The sequence below is a fragment of the Acomys minous genome (genome assembly GCF_964271855.1).
Source record: "Acomys minous genome assembly, chromosome: 2".
NCBI classification, from domain to species: Eukaryota; Metazoa; Chordata; class Mammalia; order Rodentia; family Muridae; genus Acomys; species Acomys minous.
In genome coordinates, this window is record NC_140484.1 from 87,022,606 (window position 1) to 87,041,861 (window position 19,256).

The 19,256-nt window shown below is 50.5% G+C and overlaps 1 protein-coding gene across 1 annotated transcript in view; it reads right to left on the reverse strand.

The window, feature by feature from the left end:
- The window catches only part of SERGEF (secretion regulating guanine nucleotide exchange factor), a 207,603-nt gene that overhangs the window by 136,814 nt on the left and 51,533 nt on the right, over positions 1–19,256 (reverse strand). Inside the window, 1 exon segment of the mRNA XM_084773936.1 lies at positions 18,694–18,860. Coding sequence (XP_084630062.1) covers positions 18,694–18,860 — 167 coding nt within the window.

A 19,256-nucleotide genomic window follows, 5' to 3' on the forward strand; every position in this document is an offset into this window, starting at 1 on the left:
TAAACTCAAACATCTGCATGCTTCTGCCTCCTGAGTGCTGGTATTAAAGGCGTGCACCACCACGCCCTGCAAAAAAAAGTATTTCTTAAAGATGTATTTAATTTACTTGTATGTATGTGCCTACGCCCACACGTGCGTGTCTATGGAGACCCTGACAGTATGGGTGGCAGAAAGCACCAGATGTGGGCGCCTGGCCAAGCTCAGCTGCTCGGGAAAAGCAGCACGTGCTCTGAACTACTGGGCCATCCCTCCAGCCCTGAAGAGTTGTTATAGGCAAAGTTTTTGATAGGTAATTGATTTCCTTATTAGATAATAGTGATAGTCAAAGGATATAGTGCTGCATGCCAGTAATCAGAGCAATCCAGAGGCTGAGACCAGGGGATTAAGAGGCTGCATAGAGAGGAGCTGTCTCAGATATGAATATATATGTATTATATTATATATCATATTATGTTACATTGCATGCTGCATATATATAGGGACAATACACACATTCACAAAGTCACTCTTTCATTTGTATCAGTTTGGGTGTGTTTTACTTCTCCCACATATTAGTCTCCTGAATCCACGCTACTGAAGTTTAGCATGAGACTGTACCATTTCTGTAGGGCCCTTCAATAAGCTGTTAAATGGTAGTTACAGAATGACTTCCTTCCTAAGATTGGGAGTTCATGTCCCTTTCTCTATTTCCTTTAGAAGTCCAGCTGGAACTTCCTCAATGTTGTTGATTTCCAAAGAGCTGCTTCTGGGTTTGGCCTCTTCTCTCTTCTACATTAGCTCCCTAAGCTCTGCCTCTACCTTCCTTAGCCTGTTCCTTCTGGGTCCTTAGAGTGGTGTTCCTCCGGTTTCAGTTCGGGGTTTCAGCTCCACCCTTCTCTAATGAACACACCTGAAACTCTGCTTATGCCCTGCAGTTCCGCCTGCGCCCTGCAGCTCTGCCTGCCTGTGCCCTGCAGCTCTGCTCGCCTGCGCCCTGCAGTTCTGCCCGCCTGCGCCCTGCAGCTACTCCTGCGCCCTGCAGCTCCTCCTGCGCCCTGCAGCTCTGCCCGCCTGCGCCCTGCAGCTCCGCCTGCGCCCTGTAGCTTTGCCTGCACTCTGCAGCTCTGCTTGAACCCTGCAGCTCCGCCTGCGCCCTGCAGCTCTGCCCGCCTGTGCCCTGCAGCTCTGCCCGCCTGCACCTTGCAGCTCTTCTTGCACCCTGCAGCTCCTCCTGCACCCTGCAGCTCTGCCTGCTTGCACCCTGCAGCTCCACCTGCGCCCTGCAAATGGAATGTGCTGCTTTAACTGTTCCTCAATTTGGAACCATCAAAGTTTTTTTTTAATTTATTTATTTATTGTATGTGAGTGATTTATCTGCAGAAGAGGGCATCAGATCACATTATAGATGGTTGTGAGCTACCATGTGGTTGCTGGGAATTGAACACAGGACCTCTAGAAGAGCAGGCAGCGCTCTTAACCACTTAGCCATCTCTCTAGTCCCGGTCAAAGATTTTTTTAAAAGATATATTTTGGGGGCCAGAGAGATGGCGTAGTGGTTAAGAGCATCTGTTCTTTCATCAGAGGACCTGGGCTCAATTTCCAGAACCTACATGGCAACTCACGACTGCCCATAGCTTCAGTTCCCAAACCCACATAATACACAGACACACATGAGTGAAACGCTCATACATGTAAAATAAATATTTTAAAAGGTGTATTCTATCACTTCTATGTGTGTGTGTGTGTGTGTGTGTGTGTGTGTGTGTGTGAGAGAGAGAGAGAGAGAGAGAGAGAGAGAGAGAGAGAGAGAGAGAGAAACAAGTGTGGGCTACCTACAGAGGCCAGAAGAGGGCATCGGAGCCTGGAGTTGGAGTTACAGAAGGTCATGACTGCCCAATGTGGGTGCTGAGAGAGCGGCAAGCCCTCTTCACCACTGAGTCAACCCTCCAGACCCCGTTTTAAATTTTCAGTCATTTAAAAAAAAAAGTTGCAGAAGTTATAGAGAACAGTGTCTGCTCACCTTCATTCCCACACAGGCCTGAGCATCACTGGTCTCCTTCTCCCACTCTCCTAGTACCTCATCGTTGCCACATGTGTGTGCTCGTCATTAGCATCAACAGCATACCACTTAGGAACTCAACCCTCAAACCTAACACCTTAGCCTCCAAGGACCCCGGCACCCACGGGCTCTGTATCTGTAGATTCAACCACTCATGGGTCAAAAATGTTAGAAAGCAGGCCCGCCCACCGCCTCCAACAAAGCCTAGATAAGGCCTTAGGTTCCAGTTCCAGCACTGAAAAAAGGAGAGGACCTCAATTTTTTAAAAAAATTGTATCTTTTCTTTCCTTGTCAGTATCCCCAAAATACAACATGACAACTGTCACCCCAGCATTAACGCTGTATTTGCTCATGTCACCTGGAGAAGAACTGACATCCACTGAAGGATGAAGGGGTTTTATGAAAACGCTACAGCATATTACGGAGTTGGTATCCACAGAGGATCAAGGGACAAGTCCCCCATGGTCACCAAGGGGCAACAAAAATGTCTCCTGCAACCAAGTGACCTGGTTCGTATCGGCGGACAGCACAGTCCACTAGCTGCCGTTCTATTCACATCCTTCAACCTGAAACAGCACCTCCCTCTTCCCTGGCTCCACAACCTTCATTCCCCAGAGGGCTGCTTTTACTTGCCTGTGAGTTCCTGACAGTTCCTATAGGAGGGCTGGCCTGATGACAGCCACCGCAGCAGCACCAGGAATGACGGGAAGACAGTGTCTCCTGACCACAGGTCCCAGGTGGACATCCGCCTGCCCGTCTGACTGGCGTGCTACGTCGAGCATCTATGAAACGGGAACAGCTCGGCTGCGCGGCCTTCTAGCACTTCTCAAGGCCTTTCCGAGCTCCGCGTTGACTTTGCTTAAGGTGCTGCGTGCAGTACAGAAAGGCTGACAGCGGAAAGAGAAAGCTCTGCCTAGCGTGAGACAAGTCACCCAAATGAGCAGCCCCTGTGTTCAAGGCTTGGCACGCCAGCGGCGGGGAAAGTAGACGCAGCGCTGGCTGAGCATCAGAATACGGAACTTTCCAGGCCTGGTTTCCTGCTCCAAAAATGGCTCCGTTAAGTCCCTTACTCACACAGGAAGGCGCTCCTCGACTCCACTCTGAGACTTAACTTCTGTGTGTACCCCAGTTTCCTCATCTGAGAGGTGCATACAACTGTACTCATCCTTTCCACATGCATCACAGTCGGGGGGAAACATGTGATGATGTATGCTTGGGTGTGCAGGAAGCTGAGAGAACAACAGAAAGTCAGGAGAAGATGTGATTCGCTGGGAATCAGCGGCCTTGGTGGGAACGAGGGAAAACGAAACAAAATCCTACAGTCTGTTTGACTTTTCTGGCTACATTTGCACTGTCCAACATGATGGCCACCAGCCTCCCATGGCTCCTGTCATTGAAATCACTTAAGATTAGAAATCCAGGCTGGGCGTGGTGGCGCACGCCTTTAATCCCAGCACTCGGGAGGCAGAGGCAGGTGGATCTCTGTGAGTTCGAGGCCAGCCTGGTCTACAAAAGCGAGTCCAGGACAGCCAAGGCTACACAGAGAAACCCTGTCTCAAAATAAAAAATAAAAAAATAAAATAAAATAAATAAAAAAAAGATTGGAAATCCATTCCCTGGGTCACTCTAACCACACTCAGCATTCTCATCTGACACACAGGTCTCAGCTACTATGCTGGCCTGGACAGCGCTGGTGACAGTATTTACACCCTGCACTCCCGTAGCTACCCGACAGCGTTGCTGCTGCTAAACAGGTACTTAGTACAACCCCTTGAAACCAAACCAAACTATGTCAGAACTGAAAAAAAAAACCAGTCTCCAGGAAGTCAGGGGCTCCACCCAAAGCAGAACAGCATCAGTTGTGGAATTTAGGAAGAACTCTGGTGGCTTCTCTGTATTGTTTATTGTTACAGACTGGGGAGACTGCGGCCGAGGGAAAGTAAATGCGCCTCCGAGAGAGCTGACATCAAAATTCCGAGGGGAGTCCAGCATTTAATAACGCTGGCTTTGCAGCAGGATATGGCTTTTTAATGGCAGCTCTGTCACTTACTGCCTCTGACTCTTACTCTCCCTATCTTCAAAGTGAGGAACACTTATCCCAACTTTGCCATTATCGTCACGAGGACTGAAGAGACAGTGGCATCTAGAAAGTCCTCCATGGCGGAGCCCGCCAGGCCGTGATGAAGGCTACCTGTCGCTGTTAATAGCAAACGCATTGCTCTTTTACACCACGCCACAAACCCTGATCAGGCAGACTGTGGCCGCCACAGGCACCATCGTCACAGAGCCCGGAAGTGCAGGAAGGAACAGTTTGGTAAAGTGGACCAAGGGAGTAGAGTGAGGAACATGCTGTCTAATGGTAAGGGTGGAAGAGCTCCCACAATCCCGTGCAGCACTAGAAGCTCTGCCTTGATGTACGCAAAGGGAAATGCGAAATGTACCCATGCATGTGTCTGTGTGCTCCGATACCTCAGTAAGGGTCCGAGGAACAGAAAAGATGTTTTTTGCATTTCTATGACCCTCATGTTGAGCCCACCAGAGGAGCCTGCATACTATTCCTGTTCCTGTCCTTCCAAATCTAGCAAGTCACAGTTCTGTCAGGGCCTCACACAGCGACCCCATGACGGACTCATCCAACCCTGCTTCACACAGGGGGTGCTGAAGTCTCCAAGGCTTCTCCCAATGCCTGCTGTGCGGCTGAACCCCTGACCTGCCTCACAGGTATGACATTCATAAACTATGCTGGCCACTCACTTTGTGGAGCCACATAATTGCCTCAGAATGCCATGAGATAGATAGATGATTCGACACAATGAGACCCTGTGTCTCACTGGAAAGGCACACTCTAAGTGAGCAGAGACTTCTATCAAGCCAATGTCACCTCGCATGCCTGTTGCCTAAAATACTGTGTCAGACTGTGAGATGGCCTCCATAGGCACGCGTGTTGCAGCACTTGGTCCCCAAGTGATGAGTGACAGGTTATGGAACTTTTAGAAGGCAGAGCTTTGCCACAGGAAGTAGCTCACTGAAGAGGAGCCTTGAGGCTTCATAGTCTGGCCCTATTTCCTCCTCCCCCACCTCCCCACCCCCCCACCCCCACCCCCACCCTCCCCCCACCACACCACACCACCCTCACATGATACAGTGTGACAGGCCAGCCAGAGGCTCGGATACACTGTATCCTTCCTGGGACTGTGAACCCAAACACTGCCCTTCTCTCTTGAGCTGTTCTCCACCTGGCGTTTTCTCCCAGGAAGCAAGGCGATAAAGAACTCAGCTAACTCCTGAGTCTCCAGGTGCCTTTGCTGTCCCAGCTCTAGGGAAGGAAAGGCCCAGGTGGCCCTGCTCAGACCTCAGTGTGTCTCAAGGACGGACGCAGGGGCTGTGCTGGGACCATCCAGATGCCAAAGCTGAGACAAGCACCGCTGCAGGGCTGCCGCCTCTCTACTCCGACTAGAAAGGCACACTAGGCTCACCTGTGTCCTCTCACCTGAAGGGGACATGCTCTACAAGCCACCGCTCCTTTAGAAAACGCTAGGGCTCTGTGTTCTCACTGCCCCATGCTGAGCCCAAGCTCCTTACGTAATGACTGTCCCCTGCGCATCCAAGTACGAATGACTGAGGAAGAACACAAGAACCGTGGGAGCGATCCGCATCCAGCTCCAGCTCCGTGGTAGCTAATGGTATTTCCCAAAGAGCCACAAGAAATTAAAGTTCCCTGCAAACCTGTGGCAAGCTACTAACAAAATGTACGCTTGAATACTTGCTTATTGCTTCGTGGCTTGCAAAATGCTCTCACACTCATGGCATCAACTGGCAACAGCCTGGGGAGGTAACCAGGTAAATGCCATTACAGCTACTGTCAGACACAGTTTGCTCAAGAATCAAGCCAGAGTATAAACAAGTTGTTTTTTTTTTTTTTTCTGGGTTGGTTTTTTTGTTTGTTTGCTTTTGGGGTTTGTTTTGTTGTTTGTTTGTTTGTTTGTTTGTTTTCAAGACAGGGTTTCTTTGTGTAGACTTACCTGTCCTGAACTCGATTTGTAGACCAGGCTGGCCTTGAGCTCACAGAGACCTCTCTGCCCCTGTCTCCGAGTGCTGGGATTACAGGTGTGTACTACTGGCTAGCTAGCCTTAAACTCACTACATAGCCAAGGATGACCTTGAACCTACAATCTTCCCATGTCCACTAACCAAGTGCTGGGATGGCAGGCATACAGCACCATACCTGGCTCATGGGATGCTGGGAATCAAAATGAGGGCTCATGCATGCACACCAACTGAGCTGCGTCACCAAAGCCCATAGCGTAAAGATAAGTCCTCTCCCTATCCTGCCCTTCCTCATTCAAACGCTGCTGTGCGTGCTCCCCACTTGGTAGTCAGCAGAGACCTCAAGGAAACATAGCTGTGGAGAAGATGTTCAGAATGACCCCTCTTACCTTTCCAAAGGTAAGGAACTTTCCTACCCAGTCTCATCGCGCTGGCTATGGCAGCACATGTTTTGCTCAACAGCCATGAGCAATCTTTCCAGGCCAGCTGCGTTTCATAATGTGGTCCATAAAAGATGTCCCTGCATGGCCTCCCTGAACCTGTGGCTGACCTTCTCCCGGCTCTGTCTTCTGCTTTGACACTCCCCCAACACACACACACACACACACACACACACACACACACACACACACACACACATGCACACTCCAGGCACCTGGTCCCTCTGAATAACCAGGCGCTTCGTGATCAAATGCTGTACCAGCTATCCTTTTTGCAAAGGCATCTCTGATTGCTTCCATTCCCGCTACCACAGTTGGCCTCCTTACCTTACCCCAGCCCCCCACTTAGATGACAGCAGATACCCAGTAAGAAGATGCCCTTCCAAACAGCAACCTGCAGCTGCAGGGTACGGCTGTCAGAGCTGAGAGCATTCCCGCAGAGAACCACTGCAGCACCGAATGGAATTATGCAACCAGGCACATTTTACCCTTCCACTTCCTGTCTCTGCACAGTGGCCCACTCAACTGGCCTGGGGCCTTGAGGTTCTGAAGGCTGCACCTGACAGAAAGGGCCTGGGCTGACATGGTGGCACAGCCTTTAGTCCCAGCACTCCAGAGTCAGAGGCAGGTACATCCCTATGAATTCAAAGCCAGCCTGGTCTAGAGTGATCTCAGGACAGCCAGGGAAGGTAGAGAGACTCTGTCTTAAAAGAAGAGAAGGAGGTGAAGGAAGGAAGGAAGGGAGGAAGGTAGACAGGGCCTGGGTTTGCGTCCTTTGAAGTGATAAGAACAGGCATTTTGGTTTACCGTTGAGGCCATACTCAGTACTTACTAATACTCAGGACACTGCAAAGCAGAGGCAAGAACAAGAGATAACCAATGTTCGGGGAAGAAAGGAGAATGTAGGGCTGGCTCCTAAGATAGCCATCCAATAAAAAGTACCCCAAAAGCCTGGCACGGGGAGACTTGATTCAGGCCAATGCCAACTGCAGAGAGGGTGCACCTATGGGAAGTCTTCAGGCAGCAACCACTAGATCCACGCTAAGAGCATGGCAATGAGTGACTAGCCATTTAGGACAAGGTCCCAAACAGAGGCCAAGCATCCAAGACACTGAGTCCAATCCCTGGGCAGTGGACTGGCAGAATGCAGACACTGGTCTAGTTAGGGATTTTGTGCAAATGGAACAGTTGGAGAGGCCTGCCTGATGTGACGGGAGAAGGTATCTATCTGGTAAGGGCAGAAGGGAGGTCAAGGGTCATCACCGCCTAGAGCCAGAATGTTGCCAGGAGGGAGCCCTAGACCCAAACTCTAAAGATGGACCAAAGACGAAAGAGATAGAGGAAGAGTGGGGAAGGGCTGCGTGGACACGGCTCAGTGCTGCTAAGAGAAGCGGGTAAGAGCGCCCAGCGAACAACAGAGCTCAATAGAAAACAAGAGACGTGTGTCAGGTGGACGGCGGGCACGAAGGCAACCACGGGACCAGAGCATGGTCCTTGTTTTCTGCTTAGAGAGCTGGAGGAGCTGTCTCAGCAGCCAGGGACAAGAGGAAGAAAAGACCCAGCAATAGTGAATGGCATGGCACCTTCCCCTGTTTGCCATGAGGCAGAAGAAGAGCTGTGCGCTTTGGCAGGCCTGAATCAGAAAGGCTTCTTTACGACATGCCAGAGGGTTTGGACTTCGCCCAGGATGGAAACCACTGGAAACCAAGGGCATCCTTGTAACTATTACCTGAGCACCTACTGTGTGCAGAGCAGTAATCAAGGTGATGGGGACTCAATGGTGTGTACCAGCATGGTCTAGTGCTTTGTATTTGATTGTTAATTATTTCACTTCCTGAGGCCTGTTTGTTGTCTCTTATGAGCAAACTAACCCGTACCCCAAATGTTGCTGTGTAACCTTGTCTCCAAAATTATCCCTGATTGGCTAAATAAAAGGCCCATACACCTGGGCAGGGCAGAAATGAGAGGCAGAGCTAAGGTTCAAGGGCTTGGAGGACAGAAGGGAATGGCAGGGAGGTAGAGGAGAAAGAAGGAAGCAGAGAGGTAAAGAGCCACGTGGGCAGGGAGGAGGAACTCGGAGGAGAGAGGCGGCCAGATGGACAGCATGGGCAAGTATTTATGGAACTACGGAGGGGAAGTAGCCCACATAGACATTACTAGAGCAATTGGCATGAGATGTGGGGCTGACAGCCCAGCCCAGCCCAGCCCCACGTGACACAAGGCTCATTTAAATAGAGCAGGTATCTGTATCTTTTATTGATATGTGAATGGGTTAATAATAACTGCCACAATAATTATAGTCATTTAATTTAAAAAAACACTATTAGCAATTTACATTTTCTACAACAGTGGTGAACAAGGCCAAGCACAATCCCCAAGCCTACATCCTGAGATCCTGAGACCCTGATTCTGCGCACATGGCTGATGCTGCAGGCTGTCCTTGGCCCCCTTGCAAAACCAGAGCCAGGATTTTCTCTCTTCCGTATTCTATAACAGTCTTCCTTACAAGCAGGCTCCTAGTAAGTGTTCCTTAGAGAAATTCATATTCTTTAGATTTTTGTGTGTGTGTGTGGTGGTGTTTTTTGGATGAAAAGTTTTTGTTTTTGTCTTTTCATTACTAAGGATTGAATCTAGGGCCTTGCACATGTGAAGCAAGTACAAGCTAAAACTCCAATACTGTTCTCTCTCTCCCTCCCTCTCTCCCTCTCCCTCTCCCTCTCCCTGTCTCTCTCTGAGACAGGGTTTCTCTGCGTAGCTTTGGCTGTCCTGGACTCACTTTGTAGACCAGGAACTCACAGAGATCCGCTTGCCTCTGGCTCCCTGAGTACTGGGATTACAGGCGTGCGCCTCCACACCGAGCTCCCTGTTTTCTCTCTTCTAAGGTTATTAAACAAACAAAACAATAACATGACCAAATTTTTATTTCTAATCTTCACTTCGGCAATGCCGTGAGGATAGCTAGGTGAGGACAAACTAGAGACAACGGGCTAATGACTAGAGGCCTGTCACCATGGTGAGGCAGAAGATACTAGGGCCCACGCCAGAGAACACCTGAAGAGACAGAAGTAGCTTTGGCCTTTGGCAAGGCAACTCTTACACAGCCCGCTCAGCCTTACTACTGCAAGCAGCTTCCTTCAAACCCTCCTTGCCTTGTCTTCATTCTAAAGTTCTATGGCATTTCCTTTCACCCCAGGACAGCCCAGTTTTCAAGGTCAAATGCAACAAAAGATGGCTGGTCAGCTCCAGGGTGATCCTGGGCAAGGCCTGGGCCAGTCACACCTCTGCAGAGAGTCCTGGGACAAATGAGGTCATGGAGGCCTTAAATCAGTGCTGCTGAGAAAGCGAGCCAGAGACACCCTGGGTACAGGCACCGATGGCTCCGGCTGCCTCAACCGGAACTCACTCACACTGCTGCTGAGAAAGCGAGCCAGAGACACCCTGGGTATAGACACTGATGGCTCCGGCTCCCTCAGCAGGAACTCACACTGTCTGGGCCTGGGTGGAAAATGACTGCAGATTACTGCCTCCAAGGCTCCATTGCTTTCACCGGTTCTTAGTCCGAGGAGCACTCACCATAAGATATAGGATTATGTCTACAGTCTCAAGCAGCTAAGCCAAAGGGTAGCTCTAACTCACTTACAGCAAAGCCTGTATCTGTAACTCATAGTGGCTTGGACCCAATAATGGCACTCTTATCTAGAACTATACGGTGAGCGTATATGTGCCCTGATACATTTTACTTGCATTTTTCCAAAACCCTATGGGCAAAGTAAATACTATGGTTACTTTGCCCATGAGAAAACTAAGGCTGAGAAAGGCTTGAACAGGCACAAAGCTATGTAATTGATAGGTGTAGGGAGGAAAGTCCCACCTAGGCCTCGCCCCACATTCCAAGCGCTGCGTGTCAGACCTCACTTCCGACTCCAGCCGGCGCAATGCTTTTTTTCCTGAGTTAATGTTGCAGCCTTTACTGAGGCTGCCCTGGTCCTAGCTCTCTTCCTTAGAAGACACTGTCCCAAGCTGAGAGAGAGATACCAGGTCTAACAACCACCCAGTAAAACCAAAGACAGCCAGAAAGGCAGCTGTTGAGAAACAGGACAAGAATGAAGTCTAAAAGGGGGGTCAGGGTGTGAAAGCTAAGTTCAAGTCCCATTCCACCAACTACTTTGTGACTGTGAGTAAGTGTGACCTTACTCTGAGGACCGCAGTTTCCTCAGCTCTAGAATGGCCATGGCCTTGCCACCATTCAGCGCTAATGACGGCGTCTTGGAGCTCTCATTTCCAGAGAGCCACTAGACTGCACTAGGTGAACCCACTACAGCATGAGGTCAGTTGGTCCCTTCTGCTGGCTTGAGCTTTAGCTCAGGCCTTGAGCTTCTCACTCCATAAAACAATTTGGTGTTTGGTCTAATCGAAAAGATCTAAGCCACCCACTATGAGCTCCTACTCTTGTTGGCACATGCCTACCAACTATGTGCACTGTTCCCAGACTAGCCCTAATTATACAGAGATAAACAGGACCATGCCTTTCCTCAAAGCTTAATTTAAGGATAGACATACTAATTACTGTATTATTAGTAAATATTACATTGCAGAACTGGCATTAGCTTCATCTTTTATTTGTGAATTCTCAAGTGCCTCGAATTATACACGACCCAGTAGGATATGATCAACATTTCTGGAATAAGTAAAACAAACCCTAGAGCAGGATCTCAAAGGATGCAGCTTGCCAGGGGCGCTCTCTTCCCTACCTCAGGGTTTCTGTCTTTCTGTTCCCTTTTCTCCTACTCTTAGGTTGAGAGAACATCTCTCCTCCTTCCAGGAACTAACCCTTTCACAGTGATCTTCACTCTCATATCCATGGTGGCTGGGCTCCAAGGCCCCTCCCTCACACACCTCTGTGCACAAGCGCTCTCTCCCTCTCACACCCTTGCTTTCAGCCTTTTGGCATCCCTTGGCTTCCTTGTGCTAACTAAGGCCAAGCCAGGCTTCCTAACAGGATGCTGGGCCTATTCCTATCCGTCATCTCCTGCAGGGGGCACACCCACCTGAAGCCTACATCCCCACCCACCATCACCCACCAGCTGCCATGAGCCTGTATCCCCACCATCACCAAATCCAGTGGCCTTTTTCTCCATCCCCAAGCTCCCTGAGCTCCCAGGCTCTGGGACACCGCTGTGACACTTTCCCCTCTCCTGTCAATACTCTGTCTGCTGGCTGCTGCTCTTCCTCTGCTTGCCTCCGAAATGCAAGCCCTTGCCAAGATTCCCCCGCTACTTACATTAGCTCCCTGGAGAACTACTTTAACGTCAAGACTTCCAATTCAGGAAGCCTTTCCAGGCACCAACCCCACCCCATCCCTGCAGCATCCAGCAAAACCACAGGGAGTGAAATGTCAGAAAAGGTCCCCTGGGACATGGGGTGGGACCAACGCATTTCATCCTCAGACTCTCCGTAGCCTTTGTCACCTTCTGCTTGTCCTGCTGTGAACTTGACCCTACATGGCTAATCGCTCCCAAGCTCCCAAGACAAGAATTGCTCCACCCTGCTCCCTGCCTGCTAATGTGAACTTCAGAGACAGGCATGCCTAAGCAGCTGCTGGGTTAGGAAGAAAAGCCAAAGGATGTAAGCTCTTGGTGAACTCCAAAGTGCTAACAGACTATGAGCCTCTTCATCAGATGCCCCAGACTTGCTGAGCACAGCACAGGGCAAAGCCTTTCGGTGCTGGCTCTGCAGGCCATCGGAGGATAGTAAACACCCCTTCCTCACTTCCTGGGGTTGAAGAGCGCAGCCTAGCAGAAAGGAGGGGGAAGGAGAGGTTCACACCTCTAAACCCACTTCTTCCATTCATTTTTTCATCTGTTCAATCAGTAAACACCCACTGCTCCAGTTAGCTTTAACTGTCAGCCTGACACAGCCTAGAGTTGGGAAAGATGAAAAGCCTGGAATCAGGGACTGCCTAAATCAGATTGGCCTGCGGGCATGTCTGTAAGGAACTGCCCTCGTGGAGAAGAGACCAGGACGTTGGTGGCAGTAGTACCAACAGCGCCATCCCTAGGCAGGCGGGCCTGCGTTAAAGAAGTAAGCTGAGCACGAACCTGTATGAGTCAGCAAGTAGCAATCCTCCGTGGTTTCTGCTGTACCTTCCCTGGTAACAGAAAACACTGTGGAAGAGCAAATAGTCCTGCCTTCGGGTCCCTGCCTTCAGTCCCTCACTTACTTCCCTCAGTGATAGATGTGACCTGGAAGTGTAAGATGAAATAAGCCTCCCCTCCCGCCACCACCCACCCAAGTTGCTTGTGGTTAGTGAGCTTCATCACAGCAACTGAAAGGAAACTAGGACACCTACCTCGAAGGTACCAGGGAGTAGTCTAGATACTGAGGCTGCACCTTCCAACACGAAAGGCAAGACCTTCACGCTCCTAGACCTCCCATTCCAGTGACATGAGCAAGATGCAGAGGGTTGCTCCTTCCTCCCTCCCCCTTCTCCCTCCCTCCCTCCCCCATGGCTGTGCTGTCTGGTGGCTCTCTCTCCTGCATGCTCCAGGGGCCGAGCCACACTCCTGTGCGGTTTGCACAATCTCCCCTGCTAAGCCTACAGTGCCCGGGTGCTAGTTTCAAAAGAACATGTTTTAGGCAGTTGTTCCAGCCTCAGAGCCCTAACAAGACTCTGAAGACCCTGCTTTGGGAGTGATTCAGGGCTGCTGGGTCCCCAGAGTCTAAGACCTCTGGTTCCCCAGGCAACGGCACTGATGCTTAGGGGTTCCTGCCAGAGAGCCACTCGGGGGATGCTTTTTTCAGGTTGTGTTCAATTCTGTCAGAGCCCTCCGGACTCAGCTGATTGCTGGTGGTAGATTTCTGTGTTATTTAGGGCACTGAAGTCCCACAGTCTTGACACAAACTTAAATTTAGAAATGCATTAAATATAGGAAAGGAGGAAGGTCATTCAGGAAAGGCAGCCTTCTGGGAGAGCTGCAGGACAAAGACACCCTGGAAACTTCCAGGTTCATTAATGGGTTTTACACAGCATTCGAGTGGTGTTTCTCCTTCAGAAATAACACAGTGGAAAGCTAGGGGACAGGCTCAATCCTCAGCTAACACGGCTGAGTGAGTGACTCGGCAAGCTAAAAATAGCTCCTTTCCCCACTCGTTCTGACAGATTTCACTTTGACCCTGTGCACAGGTTGATCCTCCGCAGCTTTGGCCCTGCAGCAAAATGAGGGCTGGTGGGACTTGAGCCTCACGGTGACCCCATCTCTGACCCAACTCTTGTTTAATTCCGGGGCTCCTGGGTGTGCACACGCGCGTCTGTGTGTGTGTGTGTGTGTGTGTGTGTGTGTGTGTGTGTGTGTGTGCTGAGAGTCAGTGCTCCTCACTCAAACGTAGGCAGAATTTCAACCAGGAACATGACTCAGGGCTGGGACTGCGGGCTGAGCCCAGGCAAGCCCCTCAGAAATGCTGGCAATCGGCTCATTTGTCTTGGCTCTTCTCCTACCTCCTAGCGAGCCTCTTTGGGACCCAGCGTCCTTGCTTGTAAAGGGAGATAATCATTCTTCTTGGGGCCTATTTCCCAGCACCATACTAGGATCAAATGAGACAATGTATAAACGTCTTTGCTAACCGCGCCAGGGAATTCAGGCCCAGGAAAGCACAAGCAGTGTGGCACGCCTTAATTCATGCCCCCTTCGGCATGCAGGGTCTTTGCTATATACCAACTCTCTTTTAAGACCCTGGCTCAGACAACAGCTCCTCTCTGCCAGTGTCCTCGGAATTCATCATCCGTCTTCACCACTTCCTTGTGCCTATCTCTATAACTGTCCTGACCCCGCACAGCGCCATGCATACTCAGGTATCAGGAGGCTCTTTGAACGCTAAGGCTTATGGGGTCAGCAAGGGAATAAAAAACAACACATCAAAGTCCAGAAAGAGGTTAATGTCAGAGAGGCCCAGGTGAGCGAGAAAAGGTAGGGCACTATACACAAAACTCCAGCAGAGGGAGGCTGGCCAGGAATCCAGAAGGGCGGGGTCCCTGAGGTCTGCACCAGGGGTAGCAACAGGAGAGCCAAAGCCGAACTGCAAGCTCTTGGTAGACCAGGAAGAGATGGGAGGCATCGGAGACCAGAGCGGGCGCCCTTCTGAAATCAGCCCTGGCAATAGGGCACCATCTGAGGTCCTTAGGCCTATCTGGACCAGAAACAAAGACAGAGGACAAAGCAAGCTGATGCGACACTGAAGCCCGGAACTTCTAAACGAACCAGCATTCGAGCCTGTCAGGGTTGAGCGGCAGCTTGGGATCAGTGGCCTTGGCTTCGAAAGCAAGGAGCCCCAGAAGCCAGAGTCAACCATGAGCTACAGCAGTATCACGGCCAAGAAAAAAAGAATGACAGATGAAAGAGACTCCTCAGATCTACAAAGCCTGTCAGAATCATCTGGACCAACCCACATCCGGGGAAACTAAGAGGCTTGCCCAAATTCACCGTCAGGGAAGAGTCAGAACAAAACCCACCACTAAGCCCTAGCCTGGTTCTTATCCTAGGTCCCTGTTGGCAAGCCAGGTTATCAACTCCAGCTGCCTTGGAACTTCAGAGAGGCCTCTACACACCCATTAAGTGAGCCCAGGCACTTCTCCCCAACTGTGAAATGCAGGAGGGGGGGTGCGCCTTGGGGTGCAAGTCAGAGCCAGTGGCCATGGGAAATGTGCAACATCCCACTTGAGGCCTAGGAAGCAAAAGGCTACTGTGATGGATGTGTGCTCCCAGTTACGTGCACACAAAGCCAATCATGTGTGCGGGCAGGTGAGTCCTGACCACTGCCTGAGACCATGGGACAGAAGCAGAATGTCAACGCTGATAGAGCAGGAGACATGCAGCCTTCGCCACCGAGGGGGTGTTAAAGAGAGACCACTCAGGCTGCAATCTCAGGTGAACTCCGTCTCCAGATGAGACGTGGCTCACAGTGAAAGAAGCAAGACTTTCAGAGCATTAGAGACTTGCCACGCAGACCTCAGCGAGGTACATCCAGGAAAGGGCACATGTTAAAAGGGAAGCGAGTGCTGTTGGCACCTTGAGTCCTGGCCCACTTTTCTGTTCCCCTTCCTGAGCCTTGCACTCCTTATTCATAAAAATTTGACTGACACGTGCACACAGGTTCATTATGAAGGTGGGAGTGTGTCTCAAGCGTCCAGCACACTGGCCCATAAGAGTCTCTAGCAGCTTTGCGTCCGTCTGTCCTCCTTGCTCCCTGGGAAGGAAGGTTATACAGGAGTTCGGCTCCACCTGCCTCGGCTTTCTCTCCTGACAGGGCTCAGATTCTAGACTCTTCTCTGCAAGATGTCCTATGAGGCCTCCACACAGACAGCTCACTCTCTCCTTTGTTTATGTCTTGGATACAAAAGGTAATTTGTGGAAATTAAAGGCAGTGGCCAGCTGTGTGTGCCACACTCAGGTCCCTGAAGGTCAGGAATTGTCAGCTTCCTCCAGATGTCCCTACACCCCTACCCCATCCAAGCCCCTACCATGGTAACACCTAGCTTAGTATGGCTTGGTCTTCTCCAAGGCAAATCTACCCAACACCTACAAGCTTATGATAGCCTCCCAGCCTATATCTTCCTGGGCCTCTGGAAAATCCGTGCTAAAGAAGCCAGACACAGGCATCAGTTTGCCAGCATATGGCAGCCTCGGGTCTGGACCTGAAGAAAGACTCCCGTAGCGTCTGGAGCAGAGAAGGAGAGCTCCAAATGGAGCCACTCTGGAAGGGATGGGGTGTGGATCCAAGCCCAGTCCTCATCCCGCTCCTAAAAGTCACACCTGTTGGACATGGCAGTGCAGGCCTATAATCTTAGCTCTTTAAAAGGCCAAGGCAGAGGAGGATCATGAGTTCAAGGCCTGTCTGAGCCACAGAGCAAATTCAAGGCCAGCTTGGACAACTTAATGATAGCCTATCTCAAAATAAAAAGTAAACAAGAGGACTGCAGACATAGCTCGGTGGTAGAGCACCTGCCTAGCATGTACAAACACAGGGGCCTAGGTTCAGCTCCAGTGCTTGCACCCAGTCAGCTCATAGCGCAGTCACGGGGACATGTCTGTACCATCTGTGTCCGCGGCAGTGTGACACAGTGGACCAATACAGGTCATTGAATGCTTCTTGCAGAAGACAATGTAGCCAACAGTTACCACATTCCCCACTACCTGCAGGGAACTACATATGCTCTCCTCACCAACTGCCTGTGTGTTATGTAAGGCCTGCCTTAGGGATTAGGACCCGCATCTTGCCAACAGAACCAGAGACAGAGGAACGGATGAGCCTCCTGTGGCACTGCTACTTATGCCACCCAAAGTTTCAAATGGCACTGGAAGGACACGGAACGCTGACAGCTACTACACTGTGCAGCTGAACACACCACGCAGAAGGGATTAAGTCCTCCATGTCTTTGTTCACTCACTAGCAGAGGCAGACAGAGGCTGGAGAAACACAGTAGACACTGTAAAGATGCCCATGGCTGCTGCCCTTGAACTTCATCCCCAAGAGTCTCACTTAAAGAAGCAGTTCAGCAGGCTTCCACGGCTCAGTCCAACAGCAGTGATGCAAATAAATAAATAAATAAAACAAAGGAGATTATCTGTCTAAAGAATGGTTTAGAGGGTCCCAAACTTTCTAGCCAGCAATGTTAGACAGCCCTTTAGAAAACTTTTTTTTTACGTTTATTTATTCTGTGTTTATTTGCACGGTCACATGTATTCAGAGCACATGGATGGCAGTTGGAGGACAATTTGAGGGAGTCACGTCTCCCCCTCCACTACGTGGGTGTGGGTCCTAGGTGTCAAACTCGGTCAAGAGCCTTGGTGGCAGGCTTGACCTGCAGAGCTGTCTCCCTGCCTCTCTGTCGGTCAAGAGCCTTGGTGGCAGGCTTGACCTGCGGGGCCGTCTCCCCGTCTCTCTGTAGTCATCTCAAATGATCGTTTTAAGACCAAGAAGAAATGAAACAGCATTTGCGGTAAACAAAGGCTGAAACAAATCACAAATATTATCTCTGTGACCTTTTACGAGCGTGAACTGGTGCACATGCAAAAAGAATGTGCTTTTGTTAGGGTGGAGGGCTGAAAGCAGGCATGCTATTATTGCACTCTGTGTGTGTGTGTGTGTGTGTGTGTGTGTGTGTGTGTGTGTGTGTGTGTTGCTACTTAATGCTGTACCAATCAAAGGGAGAGAGAACAGGAGAGCCGCGGCCTGCCCAGAGGAAGGGCTCAGGAGAACGAGGGCTACAACATAAAGCAGAAGTGAAGCATCCTACATGCCTGGAAGGAGGTTGCCAGGTGACCCTGGGGAAGAAGGGAAGCCCTCCAGGTGTGGAGGAGGTTGTAATTACCCTCTTGCTAACTACATTAGTCTTACAAGCTTATTAACTTTTCTGACAGACTCTGCATGAAGACTGAATTCCTTCATTAAACTAACGCCAGTTCAGAGACCCAGTCCCCGATGCCAGTCTTCTAAACCCCTTAGCCTTTCTTTAAATCAAACAAAAAAGACACCAATGAAGTAAAATTTTGTGACAGAAGCACACACCCTGGGGAAAGTCAGATTCCTGCCCTCAATGCAGAACTTCAGGCCATTTCTGAGAACCAAAGTAGCAAGTGGCCTACAACGTTTCCTTCACTAGAAAATACAGAGGTACAGAATACTTAGCTCAGTATTAAAGGCCTCCTAGATTGGGTTACAGCCCCCACCCCAGCATTATTACCTCAGTCAATTTAACTGTTAGCAGCCCCCATATGTTTTCCTCACATCCTCACTCCGTATGACTCTGTTCCAGCTGTTATGTCCAGAAAAGTCCTCCTTTCTCTTCCAAACGCTTAAGTCCCATCCGTCCTCAATACCTCAAACCCATGGCATCCTCACAACCCAAGCCAACTTTTCCACCAGCTGAACTCAAGTGCTCACTCCCGCCAGTCGACCTGGGATACTGGACTCGGAACCTTCCTCAACGAGTCACACAGCCTGTCTTAAGGTAATGGACACGCGGCTACGCAAGAGCAAAGTTTTCTACCATAGTAAACCATCAGCTTCTTACGAGCAGATCATAGCACCTGGCGCAAAGTGGGCCCTCAGGAAAACACTTCGCTGCGAGACACAGAAAGCAGCACACGGCAGCAGCCGGAAGCCACCACTTACCTCCGTTGCCCCCGTAAGGCAATGCAGAGGTGCAGGCACACTGCTCTGTGGCCGCCGGAAGGTGAGCGATGAATCTTGTTCTCTGCATTTCTGACCTTCAGGAGGCTCCAACCTCCTTCCCAGCTGACCGTAGTCTGCTCGCCCCCAGGTGAACACCTTCCCAGTTTCTGCAAACAAACACGATGGAAATGAAGGTTGTGCCCTCCAGGAGTGTTCTCCAGGGGAAACAGCGGCTACTAGGGAAACTGTGACTGTCCACTTCCTTATGTTCCAACAGAGGACATGAGCAGGGGCCTGGGGGTGATTCTGAGCCACGTTAGTCTGAGGACCTGAGTTCAGAGCTCTGGAACCTGCACAGTGCCAGATGAGGTAGTTCACATCTGTAATCCCAGCCCTCCGGTGAAGAGGTGGGAGGCAGGGGCAGGGGCAGGAGCATGCTACAGGCTGGGTGGCCTGGCATACCCAGCAGTAAATGGAATACTCTGTCTCAAACAAGGCAGAAGGCAAGCATCACCCAATACTGACTGTTCACACACACACACACACACACACACACACCGTGA